The sequence below is a fragment of the Mercenaria mercenaria genome, chromosome 15 (assembly GCF_021730395.1).
Source record: "Mercenaria mercenaria strain notata chromosome 15, MADL_Memer_1, whole genome shotgun sequence".
Taxonomy (NCBI): domain Eukaryota; kingdom Metazoa; phylum Mollusca; class Bivalvia; order Venerida; family Veneridae; genus Mercenaria; species Mercenaria mercenaria.
Genome location: NC_069375.1, coordinates 13,872,787 through 13,895,935, shown reverse-complemented (window position 1 = coordinate 13,895,935; position 23,149 = coordinate 13,872,787). Strand labels below are relative to the sequence as shown.

The 23,149-nt window shown below is 33.5% G+C and overlaps 1 protein-coding gene across 1 annotated transcript; it reads left to right on the top strand.

Annotated features, from left to right (window-relative positions):
• Positions 1–79: 79 nt before the first annotated feature.
• Positions 80–4,175, top strand: LOC128548915 (endoprotease bli-like). The gene is made up of 4 exons (XM_053524592.1): positions 80–244; positions 455–569; positions 2,732–3,027; positions 3,375–4,175. Exons 1-4 carry the CDS (start codon positions 145–147, stop codon positions 3,758–3,760), a joined length of 897 nt encoding a protein of 298 aa, XP_053380567.1. The 5' UTR covers positions 80–144; the 3' UTR covers positions 3,761–4,175.
• The last annotated feature ends 18,974 nt before the right edge of the window (positions 4,176–23,149 follow it).

Here is a 23,149-nt window from a genome sequence, read left to right as displayed (position 1 = left end):
ATCATATGTAGCAATCAGATAACCAGTTATCAAGATTCAAGATTTTGTAAACGTTACAGTTTTGTTTTTGAATGAATAAAGTTATACAGTCGCAAAGTTTACTAACTGACTACAAAGAATGTTTGCTTGTTATTTAGCCGAAATATGACACTGAGAGATGTTCAGCATCTTCTAGTTCAGGCGTCAGAGCCAGTAGGAAAACCAGGAAACAACAATTTCACATTAAATGGTGCTGGGAGATACTGTAAGCATTTCGAATTTAGATACTTTAAATGTTGAGAAGTGTGTATGAATTAATAGCAGAAGTAGTTGCTACAGATTTATTTTCCTAACGTACACATAACAACTTCTGTCTGTCGAATTAGTTATTTTCTTACAATTATAAACGAAGCTAGATCAGTAAACGAGTGTCCCCATTTTGAGGACGAAAACAAATGCCTTTGTAATGTTATAGTCCACAGCGTATTTGGATATGGGTTGCTCAACGCCGGAAGACTTGTGACACTTGCAGAAAACAGGCAACCAGTTGCTCCTTTATTAACAGAAGAAGAAAAGCCAATTGATATTCGGTAAGTTACAAATTCAAATCAACACTGTTTGATATGTTAATATTTGATTCTGCGATAACTTAATATAGTTTTGCTAAGTACACGTCAAAATTGTTTAGTGTAGAATTTTATTTAACCCTGATAGTTCACAGTAAAAAAGGCAATAAAAGAGACGGTGTACTTGGCTTGATGATTATTGAGTAACATATTGGTGGATCCATTTAACCACTCAAGTTTGTTAGACTATTCTACAGTCTAAATTGAATTTCACAGCTGTCACATTTCAATGTTATGATACCTGATTGGTATACACAAAACCACACTCGAACCTCTTGCAAACATCCAAGAATCGCTGGTGCGATTTACGGATTTGGAAGAGACCCCATGTAATTTATATTCCAATAAAAGCAAACAATAAAAGCATGAAAAGCATGAAAAGGGTAAAATACTATAACATTGTCTAATAAGGGACAATGTATTATACATAGTCTTTAAATTGAGGCCCTGCGGATATACAGTACCTAATTTGCATATCCAAAACATTTCCTTCAACAGCCTGTCCATTTCATCATTAACACAGCAAATAGGCATACAACTAAAATCAGAAATACTATGGCCATTGCTATTGAAATGAATAGCTATATTAGTTGAAAAATTTGGATCAACAAAATGGTTGATGTCAAATCTATGGCTTTTTATACGGCAAAAAGCTTGCTGGCTTTCTTCACCAATATACTTTATATTACACTTTCTACATGTAACATCGTTATCAGTACAATCTACATTATGCTTCCGTTTGTAAATTGTACAATATTGTACTAAAATTGTTAGTTTCACAAATTGTTAAACAATGTGTTACATTTACTAGAACTATAATGTGGGTAATGTGTGAGCAAATATTTTGTAGAAACTGATTATCTTTAAGATTTCTATGACGTCTTAATGCCATAACTGGCTAACATTTATGCATTCATTTAACAGATACGTAACAAATCCCAGTACTTATTAATTTTTGTAAGCTATATTCTGTAATGACGGATTGTACTCTGTAACAAATGGTATTATAATATTTTAGTCTCATTAATTTTTGATAAATAATCACTTTGTGATTCACACATTTAATGCTTTATCAACGCCCTTTTTTTGGGAAAAAATCTGTCAAGAAATAAATTATTACGTTCGGTAATCATTATCATCAGAATAAATACGTCTAGCCTGACTGTATGGAATATTGTCGATGATATGTATTATAATATACATATTGGTGAACACTCGTCATATAATGCGTAATGACATATTCTAAATTCAGCGTTAAAACATTATCGGATTAAAACGTGAACATTTCCTCGCAAAGCCAGAGGAGTGTTGGTAAATGAATAAAAAAAGATTTTATTCGTCATATTTTTCTTTATATCTCCTTTCCATTTGTAAACAAGGTTATGTTATAAATTTCACATATTTTGTTGCATTTAACATACAATATAATCAGTTTCCTTGCCCATTATCACTAAGAAGCGTCGTTGTAACCTTGGCGCATTTCCTTTTGCTGTTCATACAAAAATAAACGTCATAATTTTCAGTAAAAAAGAATAGGTCAAATGTAAATATGAATATATTTAAATTTATCTATAATGTTATAAAGCCTATAAAAAAAATTGAGACAACTCAATCAATTTCAAAAATAAAAGGTCCTTTGACCATCAAAATTATTAATATACAAGAAAAAGAACTAGAGCGTTTAGAGAGTTTTAAAGAAGACAGTTATAGTTCACAACATATAATCGAAATTACTGCCATTAATAAGATACGCTAAAATGTAATTGTACAAGAGATTATTTCATGAAACTCCGTTTACAAAAAGTTAATATTCAGGATATGAAAATCATTTAATATTGTTGATGAATCTTAAAACAGGGTCTTCGTAGTAACATCATTTTTAAATTGCAATTTTCCGAGGTTTTAATAACATCTTTTGTAGAGGACGTTGTTTTTTTATTTTATTACCAAAGCAGTGTGTCCCATTACCAAGGGCCACTTTTGATTAATAACTATAAACTGACCAGTGAAATTTTTGATTAAGCGTTATTATAATAATTAAAATTATTCGTTTCTAATGCTTCGGTATTTATATAAAGGTCGATGTTTTATGTTCTCCTTTATTTCTTCTGTATTACCTCTTGCAGATACCCAACTCCTTTTACACAGGAAGTGGACTTTTGTTATAGCTGTGTAGTAAACAACAGCTCGAAATGCGTCAGTAAGCTGGAGCATGTCACAATAAACATTAGCTTCCAAACTGCATGCGGAAAACTCCAGATTGTGTTGGCATCACCAGATGGCACAGAATCAGTATTAGTAGATTTACCCAATGTTTCAGAAAATAGCCGTTATACGATTCATCTGATGTCTGTACAGTTTTGGGATGAGGTGGCTTTTGGGACATATATGTTGAAAATAATTGGTGGATCAAATAAATGTGGTAAGATATTCACATTGCCTTAACATTCTTTTTGGATTGGATATGAGTTAAAACCATGCACGTGTTCAGCTGGACATTATGTTTCTCCTCCTTTCAAAGATATTTATTGATACGTTTCTGGTAAAGAGCGAATTTCAAACTGCTACATACCAGTACAGATTCCTGCATACCTGACGCGTTTTGACCATGCTCTATGTTTTCCTCAGCAGGACAAACCGACAAACATTTCTGTTAAGTGTTTTGCATATGACACCGTGCTTATAAAAGTGATGGTACATAAAGGTGTTTCACCGTCGTCATTATCGCAGAAACATTGATTATTATATACATATTTGTTATATCTCCAGGTCGGACAAAAGTTTTGTCGGTTTCATTAATTCTGTATGGAACAAACGATCACAAAGCCAAAGAAAGACAATGTCGTGTTGCCAAAAAACATGCGAGTAATGACAAACGAGTCCACAGTGATACAGAATATGCATTAATTTTTTTAGGAGGAGGAGCAGTTGTTCTTACAGCTTTAATGGTTTATGCATATAGGATTAATGCTTCACGAATTTTCATAATCAAATACTGGACAAGACTGCAACGTTTTGCATGCAAGCGTCTACCTCCATCAGACAAATACGAACTACATCCATTTCGAAATAACATTGGATGCTCCGACCTAGTGGGAACACGCTTGATAGACAGTCCAGAGGTCCAGGGTTCTAATCCCGGTCCAAGCACTTAACGTTTATGGAGCACGTTAAAGAACCAGGCTGCCTTTTTACAAAAACCAAAGCTAAGTAAGCTGGACATGCCTGTATCTAAACTTTCCCTCTCACTATCGTTTGGAAGATGTGTCCCTCTGTGTAGCTTGTTATGCACTGGTAGAGGATGAGTAGGCACCCTTGAGTGGTTACCTTTGTATATGTTCATGTAGATCTGACTGTAAAGTAATCTTGAACGTGTTTATAGTGAAATGTGCCATGTAAATATTTAGTATATAATATATGGCAAGATGTCACAATAGAAAAATAGATAGATACACAGTCAACATTGTCCGAATCTTTAAGTCACAGAAATAACTGAAATTTTATATTTTGACTTTTGAAAAATAAATTATATCATAAGATCGTTTGGAAGCATACACCCAAGCAAAAATATTACCAGACTTGGCTCGATTTATTCTGTCCATGAGACACATCTCACGCCGCTAGCACTGCCATACCTCTATTATCCAAAGCAAATATAATAGCGAATCTTTATATGCAACTGTGCCTTTAAATATAAGAAGTCACAGTATATTAAAAAAGTGAAAGTACGAACAAGGTTCACTGCTTTAAAATTACATAAATTTTGTTCCAAACATTTGAAAAATTATGCTTACATTCATTCATATTTCATAATATTTCCTCGAAATATATCTATTTTTCAAAATGCATTTGCTGGTAATGTTAGCACAAAAACACATCAATGAGGCTGTTACTCTATCATCGTAGAAAAAATTAGAAAATTCAAGTTTCTCAACTGAAAACCTGAAGTGTTCCAAACTTTTTTTTCTGTAACCTGAGGACATTGGGACTATTTTTATTTAGATAAACAGTACATTGGTATTACGCGAAGTCTGTGTGCTGATTACGTGTATATTTTGGTTTTATCTTGACGTCTGTGCTAATTAAGGAATTAACGACCGAGAGAAGATCAGTGTTGGCTGACAAGGCATTCAGTTTTGATGGAACTGGATACTGTACGAGTCATTCGTTCCTCTTAACAACAATGCATTTTACTGTAAAACGAATTTGATATACGGAATAATGAACAGCTCTGTTTTAAAGAACTCAAACGACGTCAAATACAGTTGTACATTTGCATTTTGTACAACTTTGTTCTGACTGCACAGGCCAGTGTGTCGCCTTAAAGGGGTGAATATCACAGATTTGCATTTATAAAACCGGTACTTTAATTTTCATATTTCATCAATTTCTGTTGAAAATGTACAAATCAGTTTGAGTATGTCAGCATAACTTATGTCAGAGATCTAATTTGATATTTTATCTGGCACGTTAGTCTTACATTGTACATGTTCTGATAATCATCTTGATCATGAAGTATGTCTTGTTTAACATTTTAAAAGCCTTGAAAATGGATAGATACATATATATCTGTATAAGACGTCATTTCAAAAGTTAACAATTGACCTTTCTACTGCTGTATCTTTCATATGAATCATATAGATTATAACCAAGTTACGAGGCTAGAATCATAACTTTCGAAGTACCCTAGTATTGAACCAATTTAATCAAAGTAGTCCCAACGTTCAAGGCTGAATACCACTAAATCCGGCTGTTCTTTATTTATATAAAATCCACTCACTTCAAAATGGTTTTCGACATTTTCTAGCATATCAGATTTTCAGAGACTTATATTTGCATAAAGAACTTTATCGCTACTTTAGAAAAACAAAAACAGTGGGTGTTAACTTTTATATAAAAAATTGCAGTTCGTTAAATACAACCCCATTAATTTTCTCCTTTTCGCTTCTTTCAATTTTTATTTTCAAAACATTAGATTTTTACGCCGCCATTTTTACATAGCATGCGATAGGAACATGCCAATTTGATAGAGTGCTAAATGATACATACTGAAAGGCGTTGGAGTAAAAGAAAACACGATGCTACTGAGAAAAGGCGCGAAAAAAGGGAGAAAGATTAGCACTATTTATATATGAACTACTTGTGACATTTGATTTGGTAGTGATCTGCCTTCAAAGCCCACAGCCGTCCATACAGCATGCTACATGGAAAGAGGAGTATATGTAAATGTATACACATACTCAGCGGCTGAGCACATTAACAAACGAAAAGTCGCAATTTAGATATAAATAGTGTCTGTTTGATTCTAAACCCAACGAAACAAAAAGGAAAATAAGAAAGAAAACAAAAATCCAAAACAATAACAAACAACAAACGAATGCAATAATAGTAATAACAACAAGACAGAAGGAAAAAACAGATAAAACATGCATGAAGAATAACTGCAGTAGGCCACTGTCTTGGAATGGTCAGTGGCAAAAACACCAATAGATAGTTTACTGGCTTTAATCCCCGTCATGTGCCTAAATTGTGTAAGGCATCTAGTGTACTCCTTTAAGCTGAAATTGCTTGAGCTTAATTATGATAAAACAGCTTAAATATAGTTACCCGCAAACCAATATCCCGGCCCGCATGTAATTTATCAATGCTGTAATATGATAGTTAATGTTTTACTGTTATCATGCATTTATATTACTTAGTGTTCATTTGCTTATAAATGAAAACAATGTAGTAATACATAATAAAACACTTTTATAAGTAAGTGAAAGTACACACTAGTCAAAAATGATATAACATAACCCTCCTACAAGTGGCTCCAACCTGGCCGCCTCTTATTTTCACATAATTAAGATACACTCGAAGTTTCAAATAAACTATCAAGTATTCATAAATGCCAGCATAATATATCAAATCAAATATAATACAATAAAATAGTTCGGCCGTCTGGCCCAAATCTTATAAATGAAAATATACAGGTCTTATAATCCGATTAAAATACACATTCCTATGATCTATTTGAAACTTTAAACTTAAGTGTGCACTTTGTGATATTCATCATGGAAATAATATGTGTCACCTTTAAATGGATACTTAATAACTCTCATTGAAAGACTGATTATTTCAAATACATACCTTCACTGACTTTTTTCTGGGAGACATTGCCGTACATTTACATGACATTATAAATAAAATTACACCCCTATACTATTAGGTAGATCATTTGTACACGTGACAGTAGACACAGGAACACGTTATATTTTGATAATGTAAATATATGTAAATCAAAACCCATTGAACCATAAACATTTGTGATAAATGACATTGCAAAAGCAAGAATAAAGAAAGGGAACGCACTTAAAGGCACGATGAAGCAGGAAAGGGGATAGTCATAACAAGATTCTGGAAACATAAATAACACATCTAATAAATATTTATTTAGAGACTTACCCTTAACCTCTTTATCCGAAGGAAAAATCAGTTTATATTAAACGTGAAATTGCTGAGTGTACATCGTTTGTCTATGCTAATCCTTTCCTTGCACTGGAAAAGTAATCTATATCACTTGCTGTATAGGATAACACAGTTATTAATCTAACAGACCTGAAATTGTTGTCTTTCATTTTGAAGACTCGGTTTGATTGAGTCTGTTCATGAACAGTAATGGAAAATGCAACACTGCCCACGCCCCCTAGCACCGGCTCAAGCAGTATTCAATTTTCAAATCTAGATGAGTTGAAATCAATGATCCCGAAGGACCAGAAAATATAACAACACTGAGATGAACTCTATAAACTATATAGTGCGTGGTTTGTATTTTTAGTTCTACTGTCTTAGAATTGTATACAATACAAGCAGTAAAATACCAGATTAATTTTACAATGTTCTTAGGCACATTTTTGTTTAATTAGATCTATGCATCTAATAAATGGAGACTTTGAAAAAACATTGATTAAAGTATCGTTGATATTGTCTGTTGAAAAGAAGTAAATTCAATACCACCTAAATTAAATCAAAGGTAATGGTAGGTTAAACATGATAGCATGTATACTGTATTTCCGACCTAACTTGCAAACGCATTTTGTCAACCTAGTGGAAATGATGGCAAGTGCACCCCGATGTCCAATGTCTGTTGTCCCCTCTATGCCAGTAGCTACAGACGTCGTATTAGAATTTACTGTAAGAGTTGTCACCGAGTTACGGTGTAACTCGGACTGTCTCCAGTCCTGGACATATTTGGTGTTCTTAAAGATACGCTACAACCTTTACAGAAGCAAGATATATTTTTGTTTTGTACAAATTATTCATGTGTCAAAAGGCGCGGACCTTTCTCTGCATTGCAGGACTTGGTCCGGTCAACCATGTCATTGCAACTGAAAGGCAATATTACATGGATGTAGCAAAAAAGATAGTATACTATTCATGTAGCAATTGGCAGTTGATTTCTTCTTATTTAGTTTCAAGTCATGTACTAATGTTTTAAGATAATGTGGATAGAGATGTTGTATTGCCAATGACTTGTCCTGTTAGCACTGTCCAGCAATAGATGACTTTTACAACTGTACCTTATCCATCGAATGCATGTTTTCATGCAATAGTTAAAATGCGTATTCTTTTGTAATAACTGTCAGCTAGGTATACTAAGCTATTTTGTTTCTTTGCATCAGGCTGCACAGACATCCGGCCATTGAGGTGCAACACTGTATATTGAAAATATTGTTCTGTTATGTATTTCTATACATATATTATCAAATGTTTTTCATCAAATGTTGTTCAAATGAGAATCGTGCTTTAAGTCCATGCGGATGCCGGTGAGTATTTTGAGTAAAATGTCGTTTTCCATGTAATAGTGAATAAATGGGTGAAATGCTACTATACTGTGTCCAAGATATGTCCCCTGCACTTCATTTGGGAAGCTGCAGTTTTAATTCTCTGCTAGGCTTACCACCGTCATAACATAATTCTTTTCATTCACTTTCAAATCAAGAAACGCTTTAAGATATGAGATGATTCTGTGACAATAGATATAGAAAAGTACTTGAAAATGCTAGCGAAATCGAGGAATGTAACACTTAATTGTATTTATTTGGTACAGAGCGCGGAAAGACTTTTGTCATTAATTAGGCAGATAAGTCGAATGGATCGTTTGTTCAATGCTATAAAAGGTAGTTCAGAGGGTGTTATATAACTAAGGGATAATACACTTTTCGTTAAGATTCAAACACCTAAGAAATCATATTTCAGGCGTCAAGCTGAAGACTCGATACTGGTCTATTCGATTAAGTGTATATTATGTTAAGTTTGCAACGATTAATGCATCACAATCCACGAAGAAATCTGAATGGGTTTGGTCAAATGCAGTGATCGCCGCCAATTTAATGTTTTCTCGAGCAAAACACATACCTTTTCCTCAGCGAGCCACGAGCTAGAAAAATACAAACAAATATAGTAAATACATTTAAAGATAACTTTGAAATTTCTCGAAAGCGTTGTAGTAAACATTTAACGAGCAGTGATATCGTGTTTTCAGTCATAATTTTAAATATTGAAGTTATCGTATTTAATAATATAAATCTATCACCTTTCTAACACGTATCGACTGTAGTATCACATTTCAGATGGAAAGGTGTAGTGACGGTTACAAATGCTATGAACGGCGAATCAATATTGACTACAGGGGAATAAATCACAGCATCTTCGTAGGTTGATCCCAAAGGAAAAGGAACAGAAATAAACTTATTTTCACGGCAATACGAACACCTTTTCAACAATTTATACTAACTGTTTTCACATTCCAATGAAATAAGATAAAAAAAGAAACAAAAACAAAAAATACACCGCTCAAAATATATAAAAAACTTAAGTGATAATACAATTACAGTTCTATTCAAAGATGCAAGAAAACATGATCCAAGCCCGAAGTTAGAACACCCCTTGTAACGTAAATAATTATCTTGTTGGTGCTTCATATCTTAAATGTTTTATTGATATAAACATAAAAATAGTTTCGTAAAAATTCTTTACATTATATCATTGAACAATTGAGACACTGGCTGCACGTCCAAACTGACTAATTTTGCACTTGATTCTGCAGTTGGTTGTATTTGTACCCCAAAACACAATCATCGTACCGCATGACATTGTATGCGATGAAATACATTTTAGATTTCAAATCCCGAAAAGTCACACAAATTGCAAATGCACTCTCTTAAGATGAGCTAAGCAGGAATACTATCTAACAAACGGCCTTAAAAGTTGCTGGTCCTAACGTGATCCACACTTAATTGTTTAGTTCGACTTCATTCATATTCGGTAAAGATATATAACTAAGGCCTTTCTATTTTGTTTGCTTGGCCATCATATCAACAGTATATACTTTCAAGACAGTTAGATAAAAAGCACCTCCTCTTTGGTTGATAATCATTCGTCAATTTGAATTTTGGAAACGGAAATCACGTGACTCGTTCCTTACGGCTAAAATAGAATATTTCGTTTATAAGAGGGTTGATCTGGAACTATTGTCACTGCCCATTTGTTCATCATTGTCTTATTATAGAAATTATATCAAGATGAATACTTATCATAATTACACGGGCTATTATTTTTTTCTATGGATGCTTCGTTATAAACACAGAGAACTTAACCCTTCGCTCCTAGTTACGTAGTTGCAAATGAAAGTGCGCTGTGTAGTGCCAAGTTTGAACCTGCTTTCTGTGCTTCGCGATATCTCCCTAATCCATCATTATATTTACAAACAATATTGCAAATAGATGGAAGTACTTAGGAATGGCTTTGAGTTTACAAGTACACGATTTTATGGCTCCAGTAACATATCTGTTAGTTCAACCCCCGTACAAATTAAATCTGTGGTATTTCTGTTAGTAACTGTATGCTTATCAAACGAATAGAATGATAGGTATTATATTTTTTTGTATTATAGATGCAGTACATATTTCATTTTCACTTCTGCATTTAATATTCATCAATAGTTTGACTCAAACATGAATCTTTAAATATCACAAGTCTTAATCAGAAAAAGTGGACACTATACTTTCAGAAGTTTAATTTACTCTTTGCAAACGCATTGTGGATGACAAACCTGTTATGCTGGACTTGGATATGCCATTCTTATTTATAAAGGTAAGTAAACAACAAAATTCATTTTTACTAGTATATTTAAGGAAAATGTATTTCGTGTTTGCTTCCGACGTAAACTTTTCCTGTAGATAGATTTGAAAGCCACTTATGAATTAAACCTTGAGCTTCGTAATATACAAAGAGAGTAACAGGATACTGTCTTTTGATATAGGCTGGAAGGGGTGTGTATCTGCCGAGGCTGATAACATATGTCCACATCTTTAATTTTGTTTTGACTTCTGAAGCAAAAGATAAATAAATTTTTATTTTACAGTTTGAAAGTTCATCCGCATATTTTACAGTTTGCAAATTCATCCGCTCCTGAAACATCTGAACAAAACAATATGGTAGCCATCTTAGATTCAACTTGGACATTGTTTATTGGCTTTGCTGATATTCCTATAAAATCTAACAATAAGACTCTTACTTAACTAAATTGCATAGGAATGCTATTCAACATAATCAGTTGAGCAACCGAGTACTTACTTAGTACATCTGAGAACAAACTGTTCAAAGTTTACTCGTCCGTCTCCGTCCGTTGTTCACAGTTTACTGTTAACACTGTTGAGGTTACAATAGGAGAGATCGCCGTGACGTCACGCATTAATATCTGTTTATCTGGTTGTGGGCAAAACAAATGTTTTTACATCGTTTTTGTATGGGATCGGATTTTTTTATTTTTAATAACTTTTTCGCTTATTTAAGGATTTTAAAAATTCAAAAAGTTTTGAAATACTTACAATTTTCATATTTTCGTATTCAAAAATCTTTTTAAAATGAATAACCGTTTTAAATGACATATAATTTTAATAGCGGCTTGGTGATGTTCAGAAAACACTTTAAGTTAAGCTTTCATAATGATTCCATTTGATTTCAATATAATAATAATAAGTAACTAATAAATTGCTTGTTTTATAACCCTTCCATTGATCAAAACATTATTGATATAATTTTTGTTTTAAGAATGTTTAGGCTGTTAGAAAAACATCACTGTTAACAAAAACTGGACGGTCGGCGTCTGCCCACCCGATCCCTGTCTTATCAGTTCTCAAAATAGAAAATACAACGGATTTGTATAGAAACACGATCTCTCCTATTTGTAGTGCAGTCGTAATGAAGCTAAGAATATGGGTATCCTTAGATCAGACACTAGGTCAAATTATAGAAAACCCTTGTTAATACACTAACTTCTAGTGTTTTTTATATTAGAATGTTTTGGAATTTGATTATCTGAGATTAACAACTGGGTCACAAGATGGATCATAGAAAATTAAACATTGTTTACAGTCAAGAGGCGATATTTACTACTAAATCTTCTAAACCCGAGTCAGAATATTTGAATTTGTCAAATGTAGGTTACCTTTGAATCTGTTTCAAAACCTAATGTCACGAAGCCAAGTAACAGAAAAGCATTCTTAACACTGGAGAGACTAAATTGTGTACCATATCTAAATGAAACATAATTATAATGTTTGTTGTAATATCGAGTCTGGGTAAAGTTTGAAACTTGGGTATTTAATGTTAAAAGGTAGGTCAGTAAGTTAAACACTCTATATGCCATATTTTCTACATGAAACTAATTAGCCAGAACGTTTCTCTTTGTGAACTGTAGAAGAAATACAGTATAGGGGTGTCTGGGATTGAAAAACATTCTTAATATTTTTAAGGTCTGTGTTCTACCTGGTCTTCCTAAGAATCGGCCAGAAAGTTAGCTTTTTTATATAAAACTTGGGTCAATTTTGAAAACTCAGTTGTATTGGGCCAATAACCAAGTCACTAGGTTAAATCATAGAACATTTCTCCATGCAGTATAGAGGCAATATTTTCTATTTGATTTATATGAAATGTAGTCAGAATCTTTGTTTTCATGAAGTTTAGATCAAATGCAATATTGCATTATCTGGGATTAAAAACTTAGCCACTTTGTCAAGTCATAGAAAAACCTTTGTTAACCATTTACAGACCTAGTCACCTACTTTTGACGAAGTTTCAGTCTTGTTAAGACACAACCTTTGACCAAGTCGCAATATGATTGGTCAATTATTGTGATCTCAGGAGTGTTCAAAGCGGAACTGTTTATGTCGGACGACGACGACGGACAACGCACGCTGGGCACTCACACCAGCACACCCTGTCCATTTTGTCACAGATGCTTCTAGATCCATTGTTGAAGAACATTTTCAGTAAAATGTCACGATAGGTCATAAACATTTGGCGGTATGTATAACACAAATTTTCTCTGTTTTCTGCCTCATTCAACTTTGGAAAAAACAACCTAGTATCGGTTAATACAGTTACTGACTTAGGTTAGCTAAGAGAATCAGAGAACGCAAAACAACGCACAGGATAAAAGCAACATTCCTTTTTTTATTCAAAGATATGTAAATAAAATACACGCATTTTCCAACGAGCTGATTTATTTCGAAAACAAAATATCAAATCGACAATATCATTTGATTCTTCTTTAGAAGAAACCCCGTTCCAGTTGGGCGTATATCAGATGAAGTTGTTTCCAGATAATATCAAAAGACATATGCGATGTGTCAGCAAGCCAAAAGCAGGCGCCGAAACTACGGCTGTAATGCGAAAGATTCTCGTTCCTGTTAACGGTTATTGAACTTCATCACATTGGAATACCAACGTTGTCCGATGACGTTAACACCATTTACCCACCAGTAATTATTATGACAACAAACCCCCTGATAACCAAACGTAATTGGGCTAGTTCACCTGCAGTGAGGTCTTTAGCAGAAATGCTGAGAAACGGAGAATTTTTGTTAAGCTTTAATCATTCAGGGTTCCGTAAAATTCAAGCGTCTACTGATGCCAATAAAGAGTAAACAGGAAACGAACGCTCCGATTCACCTGAAATAATGATTTTTCTTTTTTCACAGTTCAGATAGCATACTTTCTTGCTGTGTTTTTTTTTTTCACACGCCTAACAAAATCTGACCAACAAAACATTTTACCTTATATAATTTCACTTCCTACCTTATCACTAGTAAAACAGATTAGTGCTTGCAGCATCTTTATCGTGTACTTGTGTTTGTAAACATATAACAGATTTGAACTGCCCTTATCTAATACACACAATACGTAATTATCAAATCAAACGATGACAGACAACAGAACATGAATAACGTAACCAAAACACCAGTGTTGACCTTAATTAGAACGTGAAATATATAAATATATTATCATTTGTCACTAGTTATTAATTAAATTAAGATCTATTAATTGTTTCATTTATTTTTCAAAATTAATTGCTTTCCTGTATTGATTTATACTGGTATAAAGGAAAATGAATAAGCACGTAGATAACGTTTTCAATTCCCCATAAACTGTGATAACAGTTAGAGAAGGTAATTGGATTTAATTATCTTTTGTACCCTTAGGCCATAAAGATAAGCAATTGCCTGAAACGAATTTTATTACAACGATAAGTTTAGATTCAATGTATTCATTTATTCTTAAAACTGACATTCTGCTGTTTGTCTAGACGAAATAATAAATACTACCAGAAAAAATACCCAATCTTTGTTAAAAATATGTTCTTAAAAAAAAAAACAAAAAAAAAAAAACAAAACAAAACAGAATAAACTTGTTCCCTTTAATACATTGATTTATAATGAGTTTCTTAAAACTGAATATCTGTTGGTTGAGAAAAAATAGTTTGCTTCCTCCACTGTCACCTAATTGTATCTTCCGTGATATGTTTATCGGTTTCTAGGTTGGTGCAGTATTGCGATTTACAACAACAGTGAAGTGTTTAAAGCTACCGACAGTTTGGGTGATATTTTTGTTTTTTTCGACCAAGTTTGGCATAAATGTATATTTGACACTGAACCTAACGATACGCCATAATTTTTTTTATATTTTAATCTAACCTTAACAAGTTAATTACAAATTATAGTTAACGTGGGCCGATGATACTGTCCAGTTGTTGGGCAGGTGCCGAATAGACACCAATATTAAAACAAATAATGAACGTAATATAGCGTCTTAGTCGTAGTGTAAAAATCCCATTAAAACCTCTTTAGGAAACTGTGTAAGCTGTATGACAAAAATGCATTACGTATTCACAAAGGGCAGTTTTCACAAAGAGCATTGCAGTCGATGATCTTAGTTGCTGTGTACAAGGCAAATGGGGATGCAATCCATGAAAAATTATAAGAAAAATCTACAAGCTAATTAACGCACTGATATAAAGTGCACACACTTTTCGTGATAAAATATTAAGCATGCTCTTTGTTTATTTCCAAACTTATGCTAAAACGATAGCTATTGAAAATAAAATTATTCTGGACATAACTATACCTTTTTTCAAATAAACACAATCATTTACATCACAGTGTTTCAGCGTAAAAGAATCAAAGAAAACTGAGAAAAAATCACAATAATAATCGAATATTATACTATCTGTTAGACATTTTGCCTGCTTGTTGAATGTTTTACTATACAACTGATTAATACCGCCATTAATCATACCTGTTTTAAATAAAGGATGAAACAAGGCATCTTCATTTGAAGGACAATCCAGATAATTGTGTAACAACTCAGTATGAAATATGATAAATGCACGTGGAACATATGATCAATACACGTGGAACATGCTAGATGGGCTCTAGTAGTTAATACCAAACGGCTAATCAAACTCGCGTGCAACAAAAATCTGGTTTTTGTTGTTACATTACACACTACTCTCTACTGACATAAAATATCCTTTTTAAACAGCATATTTCAGAAAAGGAGGCATTATTTTCATTTACTTATACATATCATTCAGGTTTGATTACAATATACTAATAATTAAGGTAATGCTGCTTGTTGCTGTCTTCATACAAAATATTAAAAAAACGCACATTGAGCTAGGAGATATTGTTAAAAACATAATATTAAAAATATAAAATAAGGTCAAAACAGTTTATTTATGTTATAAGATATTGCCAAAGTGTATTCTCTAGAAGATTCATTTTATATTTAATTTTTCTTGCTTCGTGCCTTCACATGGCTCGTACTAGAGTTTCAATATTTTTAGTCTAATATTATCACAAGAACAGTGCCTTTTGTCAATGTTCCATTTCGTTTCAACAAGAAATGGAATTATGCATAAAACACGAACCCCACCACCCCCCCCCACCAAAAAAAAAAAAAAAGGACAGAATCGAGACTTTCCTTTTAAAACTTCATTTACACCAAGCTGCATGGCGTAACTAAAGTAGTCGCAACGTATGGCTGATGGTAAAACATTTTGTGATGGAGGACTTCCATACAACAATTTTTAAGATGATTGTCGAAATCAGCTTTAACTATTTATTTTATTCTTGTATATCTTTCATAAATCTGAAATGCATCTGCTGATGGTTAATTTAAGCGATCCGTTGCCAACATCAATGTAACTGTAGCAAGTTATTCCAAACCTCAAGAGCGTTTGAATAAAACTGTGAATTAAGTACGTGCCTGCATAGAAAACATGAAAATGAAACACAACAGGATACATCCTTAGAAGCCCTGAAAGAACTAGTAGTGTCTAATTTATTCCTCGTGTAAAAATGTCGAAGACAAAATTAAGATAGAAATGCTAACAAAAGATACTAAAGAAAGTGTCTGTTAGATTTTGTTTCTTAGAGAATATAATGTGATTCAGTGTGTTTATGGCCTATTTTTTGGTTCGCATTAGCCTGCTTTGGTAGCCGAAAAAGTCAAATGGCTGACGCTAAAATGAACAAAATCTTTACTACCCTGTACTGATTTCATGTAAATGGAAGCTTTGTTTTAATTTTGTGTGAGTTATAACTTTTCCCTGAAAAAGAAAGCACACACAAAAAAGCACAGACAGCTACAGAGAGAAATTTAGAAACTCTTGGGAAATATAAAATGATTTGTTAAAGGTTTTCGCATTGTTTGTTTTAATTAAATCCGTTCAGTCTCATTCTAATGTCTATGGGGTTTCTCGATAAGTTTACCTAGGGAAATAATTTTAAACATATTTCACTTTTCAAACGCAGAATAAAACGGAATTGAAAATAAAACTGATTATTTGAAGCTCTTTAGTTGCATTATAAAACAATTCGGAATACGTAAGTCTAGAACAGAAACACTTAATTATCTTTGAAACAAAATACTACTATAAAAATGGATGAAAGCTCATTTAAAATGCTTTACCACTGATATGGCATTATATTTAGCTTAATCAAATTCTTTAAAAGTTTGCAGAAAGAAATAACAAATATTTTGAAAGCTAAACCATGGACTTATACGGAATTAAAATAATGAAGTTGTAATGAAAAGGGTTCTTCGAACGCAACAAACAAAAGAATATTAACAAACACGGAAGTCCGGAAATGAGAGGGGATGACAGGTGCTACATTCCTCATGCCCCCCACCCCCTAAGTATCGTCCTGAAAATAAATTGAACAAAACCAAGGACCAGTAGGATCTGAAAACAGAAAAAAAAACATTTAGTCCCTGTACAGGGAGACCTTTCAATGAGTCGTATTATTCAAACGGTTGGATCTATAGGACCTGAAAATAGAACAGCCCCAAGTACAAACACAGTAGACGATTAAAGGTCTTTGTACCACTTTAAGATTTCGCAGTAGATATACAGAATCCAGGAACACTGACTAGGTTAACTGCCTCATTATTGGACATTGGCTTCTTTTTTGGAATGTGGACCTGACTTTAGTTTTGTTCAAAGTTCTACTGAGTTCTTTTCTATGCTGGACGATAGCTGGTTTTGGGAGTATGACTATTTGTTTGATTGTTTAATCCAATGAGGAAGCATTTCTATTAAAAGAAATGACAAAATAGCCGGCTTCTTTCCTGATGGTAGTCAAATCAGCTACAAGTATTATAACCAGACTGCTCTCTATAGATGGCAATAGTCGCCATTTGGCAAATTCAACAGTACGGACTACAAGAATGTTTGATGAAATGAGCGTGGCCGCAAAGGAGAGCAACCAGCACCGACTGATACTTAGAGTATCAGGAGGAAGTGTGAAAAGTATGCATTGCAAATTATTTAAATCACAACAAAGATATCTTCATCGGGCAAAGTTACAAAAATTAGTCAGGTTACTATATCGGTGCATACCGACACTGAGGCTCGGTATCTGATTTTCTGCATGACCGTGCACTTTACACATGCATATCGAACAGCAGCCGAAGGTTGTCACAAGCGGAAGTAAAAAAAGGTATGAATATTATTCATTCACACCAATCAGATTGATAAATTACTACATCCTGACAAAGTAGAATTCATTAATAATGCAAATCTACACAAACATGTAATAAAAACTATATGAATGCAGAGCATTCTCTACCTCTTACTTAACAGCCTGTCTACCTATTTAGCTCAGTAAGCTAACCATAAGACTTTGAAAAATATGTCGTAAGTCCGTTACCCCGAGCTTGACGTGTGTTCTCTTTGACTATTTAACAAAAAAGGTGTGCTTGACATTGTTCGTTCTAGTATCTATCATGTGGAGAAAGTGTCAGTTGCACGCGGACAATGGTGCAGAATCTATAAGCATGTATAAAGGTAACTGACCATTAAAAGCCTGTCCGCTTAGCTCAGTAAGGTAGAGCGTAGATGAGTCGTGAGTTCAATCCTCAGGTGTATGTTCTCCGTGACGATTGATAAAAGACACTGTATCTGAAATATTTTCTCCTCCACACTTCATTCCAGTGAGGAAGTTGGCAGTTACTTTCAAAGAAACGGGCCGATATTGGTAAAGAATCCCGGAACACTAGTCAGGTTAACTGCCCGCCGTAACATAACAGAAAAACTGAAATACTGTTAATTTGCGCCGTTTTCAACAGTATTTCAGTTATGTAACTGCAGGCAGTTAACCTAGCCAGTGTTCCTGGATTCTGTAAAAGTATAAACCTGGTCTGTACAGTAACTGCCAGCTTCCCTACATGAATCAGAGGTTGAGGCCGAATGATTTCAAACGCAATGTGTTTTATCAAATCGTCACGGAGAAGATACGCCCCGTCCAGGGCTCGAACTCACGATCCCGAGATCCGTAGATCTGCGCCCACCCCCCCCCCCCCCCCACACCACCCTCATTGAGCTAAGCGGGCGGGCTGAAATACTGTTGAATAATGGCACCAAACCGAAACAAACCAAGCGTTATCGTAACAGTTCCCGTAAGTTACTGTCTGCTTAAAAAACTAAGGAGTATCTTCGAAGCGGAATTACATGTATGTTGCTCAGTAGCTTAAACAAATAAAAATAAACACAATTTCTCTATATTTAGCATCTGGGAGGATGCCTTAATTAAGATGTACAATGTAGTACCAAAGTATTTAAAACACATGTCAAAGCCTGGCAAATTTGCTAAAAATATCAATATGAGATAAATTAAAACTTTTTAGTATGTTTACATGAAATGTTTACCGCGTTTCTATCGCAATAGAGAGCTTCGTTTCTTGCTTAACTTCGCTTAATAATTTAGCTATGTTATATTATTTAAATTTACAAGCATTAAAAACTAGTACATATATGCATTTTTAACAGTTTTATAAATAAACGGAGCTTAACTTAATATCTGTTTAATTACTTTGTTGTTGTTGTTGTTTAACATAGTTTTAGCCGTTTTTCCACATTATTTTAATAACAAAATGGAGGTCAGTTAACCTAACCAGTACTTTTTTAGGATTCCGCACCAGTATTGACTTGGACTTAAGAAGTTTACAATGACCGCTTGCTTCGTATCTCTTGCCCATAATCTCTGTGGGTACGAAACCTTTCAAAGAGTTCTCAGAAGCCGTCCAGTTGACTTATAGAAAGTCGGCGGTTCTACCCAGGTGCCCGCTCAAGATGAGCTTATGCCCATAAGCAGGTGTTTTTAAATGATAAAACGAACATTTCAAACAAATGTTGTACATATGCTAGAACTACAATTATATTTTAGTTCCAACACTAAATGCCTCTGTATTCATATCCTTTTAATATTAAACAGGTACATCATTCGCGTAGTTTTCTACATTATTGTTTGGAAGAAACAATTTTGATTTTGTTTACGCGTGCACCCTGATTAAAGTCATCTCTAATTAATGTTACGCATATTGGATCTGAGGACAGGCTATTTAGACACTTGTTCACCAATCAAAACCTTGCTTTCAACATTTTGAGAGTGAGCGTAGAAGTTTAAAAAATCTACATTTAACCTGTGATTCCAGTTTTTGATATGTTGTTTATAATTCTAATACTTAAGCTTATATAAACACACGTGATTTAGTTGTTTTTCCTATTTAACGTATTCCTCTGTGGTGTATTGGTCAAGTGCGCAGGAAATTATTGCCGCAGCGGCTCGGGTTTTTTCTTGATTTCATTTATTGTAAAAGATAGTTTAGTAAAAAAATCTCATGCTGTTATGTTCATAATATGACCAAAGAAAAATTATTTAGGCCAAAATCTGAGCCCATCCCTTTTCACCAAAAACTTGTTGAAACGAGCCGTCTGATTGGTTTAAATAAAAATAGATAGGATAGGTGGAAATAGAAATAGTAATACTGGAAATCCGATTATACAGACAGATTAATTTGAATAGGTTGTCTTCAGATCTAACTTTTAGGAAAATCGAGACCTTTAGTCAGATTGTATACTCGTGTTATGTGTACGTCGCTTGCAAAGCTTGAGCGCAGGTATGTATTCAAATGCTAACCTAGTCGTTAGGTTAGTAATTGGTTAGCAACCTGTGCTCGTGTGCTTTTCAGGTTGATACGCTCAATACTAACCCAATCAAAACAAAGGAGGCATGCGGTAGTCACGTTGAGCACTATGTAGTAGCCTATTCCGTACTTAGTGTTTTCGAAAACTAAAAGCTAATATTTTAAAAGAAAAAGGCACCAAAGACATCGCAGTTTTTTAATGATATGCATGTTAAGATACATTTGAAGTAAATTTTGGCAAGGTATTGTGTAATTGGTGTTCTTGAATTCAAAAATAAATCTTTTGTCGCCTATCTGTTATGTTCACAGTAGGCCTACTCGATATCTAACACAGTGTTCAATATTTTACAGTGTCAGCATAAATTTGGATATGTCTACCAACAATTTAAAAAAATGTAGCAAAAAATGATACAAGGACTATCTTAGCGAGAAAAGTAAATTATTTACTAAGCTGTCGTGACAATGCGCCAGTATACAAACAACTGAATCACTGATATATAATCAACATTTATATTTCACTGTTTCAACGTGTTCACTGAAAATATTTTTTTATCTTTCACAGGTACGGAACTACACTTGAATGTTAAGCATATAAATTGTAAAATCCACTAACAACAAGTAATCATTGCAAAATATACTCTAGTAAATGTCTACAAGTATCTAAGTACATGTACCTACAGGAAAATATTTATACATCATCCAGCGTACGGAAATGTTAAAGAAATTCGAAAACTTCCTGGAACTATTTGACAACTTGTCAACATTTGATATTGAGACATGACGACATTATGCTTGTTGCACGGATGAAATGGGTATATTTGGGTAAAAACAGTTTAACCTTATAAAATTAAAAGAAACTTTGTTGTACATGTAAGATCGAAATATATATACTCATGAACTCCATACGAACGCACCTCGTAAAAATATTATATAATTATCTTGTTCACTCAGTAAAATATACTACGATCGTACATTGAAACAATCAAATATTCTTTTCCCCCCTTTTCAGCCGCCTACCATTACGAAAACTTTCTTTTATGCGAAAACTCTATAACACCTTTTTTGAAATTATATTACATATTTACACGCTTCTGATATTTCGAAAGGGTAGAATTCTATCAGATTTGTAACTGCATTCCATGTGAGAAATATTTACAATATTACAACATCCACCGCCTATCTGCGGCGGCGTCAATCTGCATTATTGTTAAGCCTTCTCAAAATAACCAATAACTGCAGACTAAAGTTTGTTCAATAAATATCTTCGTTAGCTTTTAGCTGTTCAGAAAAGTAGCATATAAAAGCACTTAATGAAAAGACTCTTTAGTGCTAATAGCATGCAATCTTGGCGTTTGAAATTATGAACCTAAAGTGGATTTTAGGATTTATTTGCACCTTGTTCTCTTTGAATGTTACAGTATGCCAGTCAAATGGTAAGTTTGTTCTCACTTTATCATCTTCCGAGCATAAGGTCAATCAAGAATATAAAAGAATAATTAAAATCGTAGGCATTAATTATTTTTTACAACTTCACATTGGAAACATCACAGATTGTTGTTGTCTTATTGGATTACCTTGATGTTAATTGTAAATCATCGCTGGATGTGGAATAACCACGTTCAAGCGAAAATTAAAAATAAAGACAAAAAGGAAAAAAAAAACAACCATTTTTGCAGAATTTAATGAATTGTTTCTTTATTTTATACAGAAATGTTTAAGTAAGGACAAAATAGGCTCTAGTTTTCAGAATAATAGGAACTAGAAAGTACGTCAAACTAGGAAATGTACATTGCTTGTAGCAGTTAATTAAATGCGATATTGCTTCTTATTAGTTGCACAGTATTGTATAAGCCTGTGTGATGAAGTTTGTCTTTTCGTTTCAAATTCTTTGTGAGAAAAGAATGTCTAAAGGGTTCAATAAATTTGTCGAAGTAATAGAAATGTTCGTTTATTTCATTTCAACCGAATTTTAATGAGGACGAGGCAACTTTGTATAGAGATCACGTTTTTCTTTTCGTATATCGTGTCTATGAAGAAAAGCAAAGGAGGCTAGAGTGATTGCAAAAGGGAAACAGGCCTATGTTGTCTGCAATCTTGCGAGTTGTTATCTATACCGCAATAGTGCTTTTAAGAAATGAGATCGTTGGCAAAAAACTGGAGAGGAGAATAGATGCAAATATCAATTAATAATTTAAGTAGTAGTTCAATTGCGAATTCCTGTTACATTGAATTATTAAATGAGCGGTAAAAGTTCCCCCAGATAAGTGGCGTATGCTTTAAGTTAAGGGATTTGCTGAAACTAAAATTGTGTTTTACGGATCTGCGGAGACAAGATATGAAGGCTACGCGACGCTGATAAAAACATAATTTAATGTTCGAAACAAATTGAGTTGATTATTTAGTAATAAGTTTCAAACATTTTCAATTATTTTTAAATCAGTTGTCTCGAATCAAAAGCTAAATGACTTGAGATTTTTTTTTGTATCTAGTTTTATACGTTTTTGATGCAATCGTTTAATATATAATATATATATTTTGTTTAAACAACTTCTGTTCAAGTAGTTTAATTTCTGAAACACGCAGTCGTTAAATAGACGTTAACGCTTGAAATTAAAACGTATTTTCACCAAAAACACAGATGGTCAAAGCAAAAGACAAAGCATTCAGGCTAAAAATATCCTTTATTTTGGGATTGCGAAGGAAGTTCGTGTCAGAACTGCTTCTGAATG

What these genes read in the sequence shown, in the direction of transcription:
- LOC128548915 (XM_053524592.1), top strand. Translation starts at nt 145, where the DNA reads ATGACACTGAGAGATGTTCAGCATCTTCTAGTTCAGGCGTCAGAGCCA. An exon ending in AAATGGTGCTGGGAGATACT is followed by an intron (nt 245 to 454) that starts GTAAGCATTTCG and finishes GTAATGTTATAG; the next exon opens with TCCACAGCGTATTTGGATAT. An exon ending in TGGTGGATCAAATAAATGTG is followed by an intron (nt 3,028 to 3,374) that starts GTAAGATATTCA and finishes TTATATCTCCAG; the next exon opens with GTCGGACAAAAGTTTTGTCG.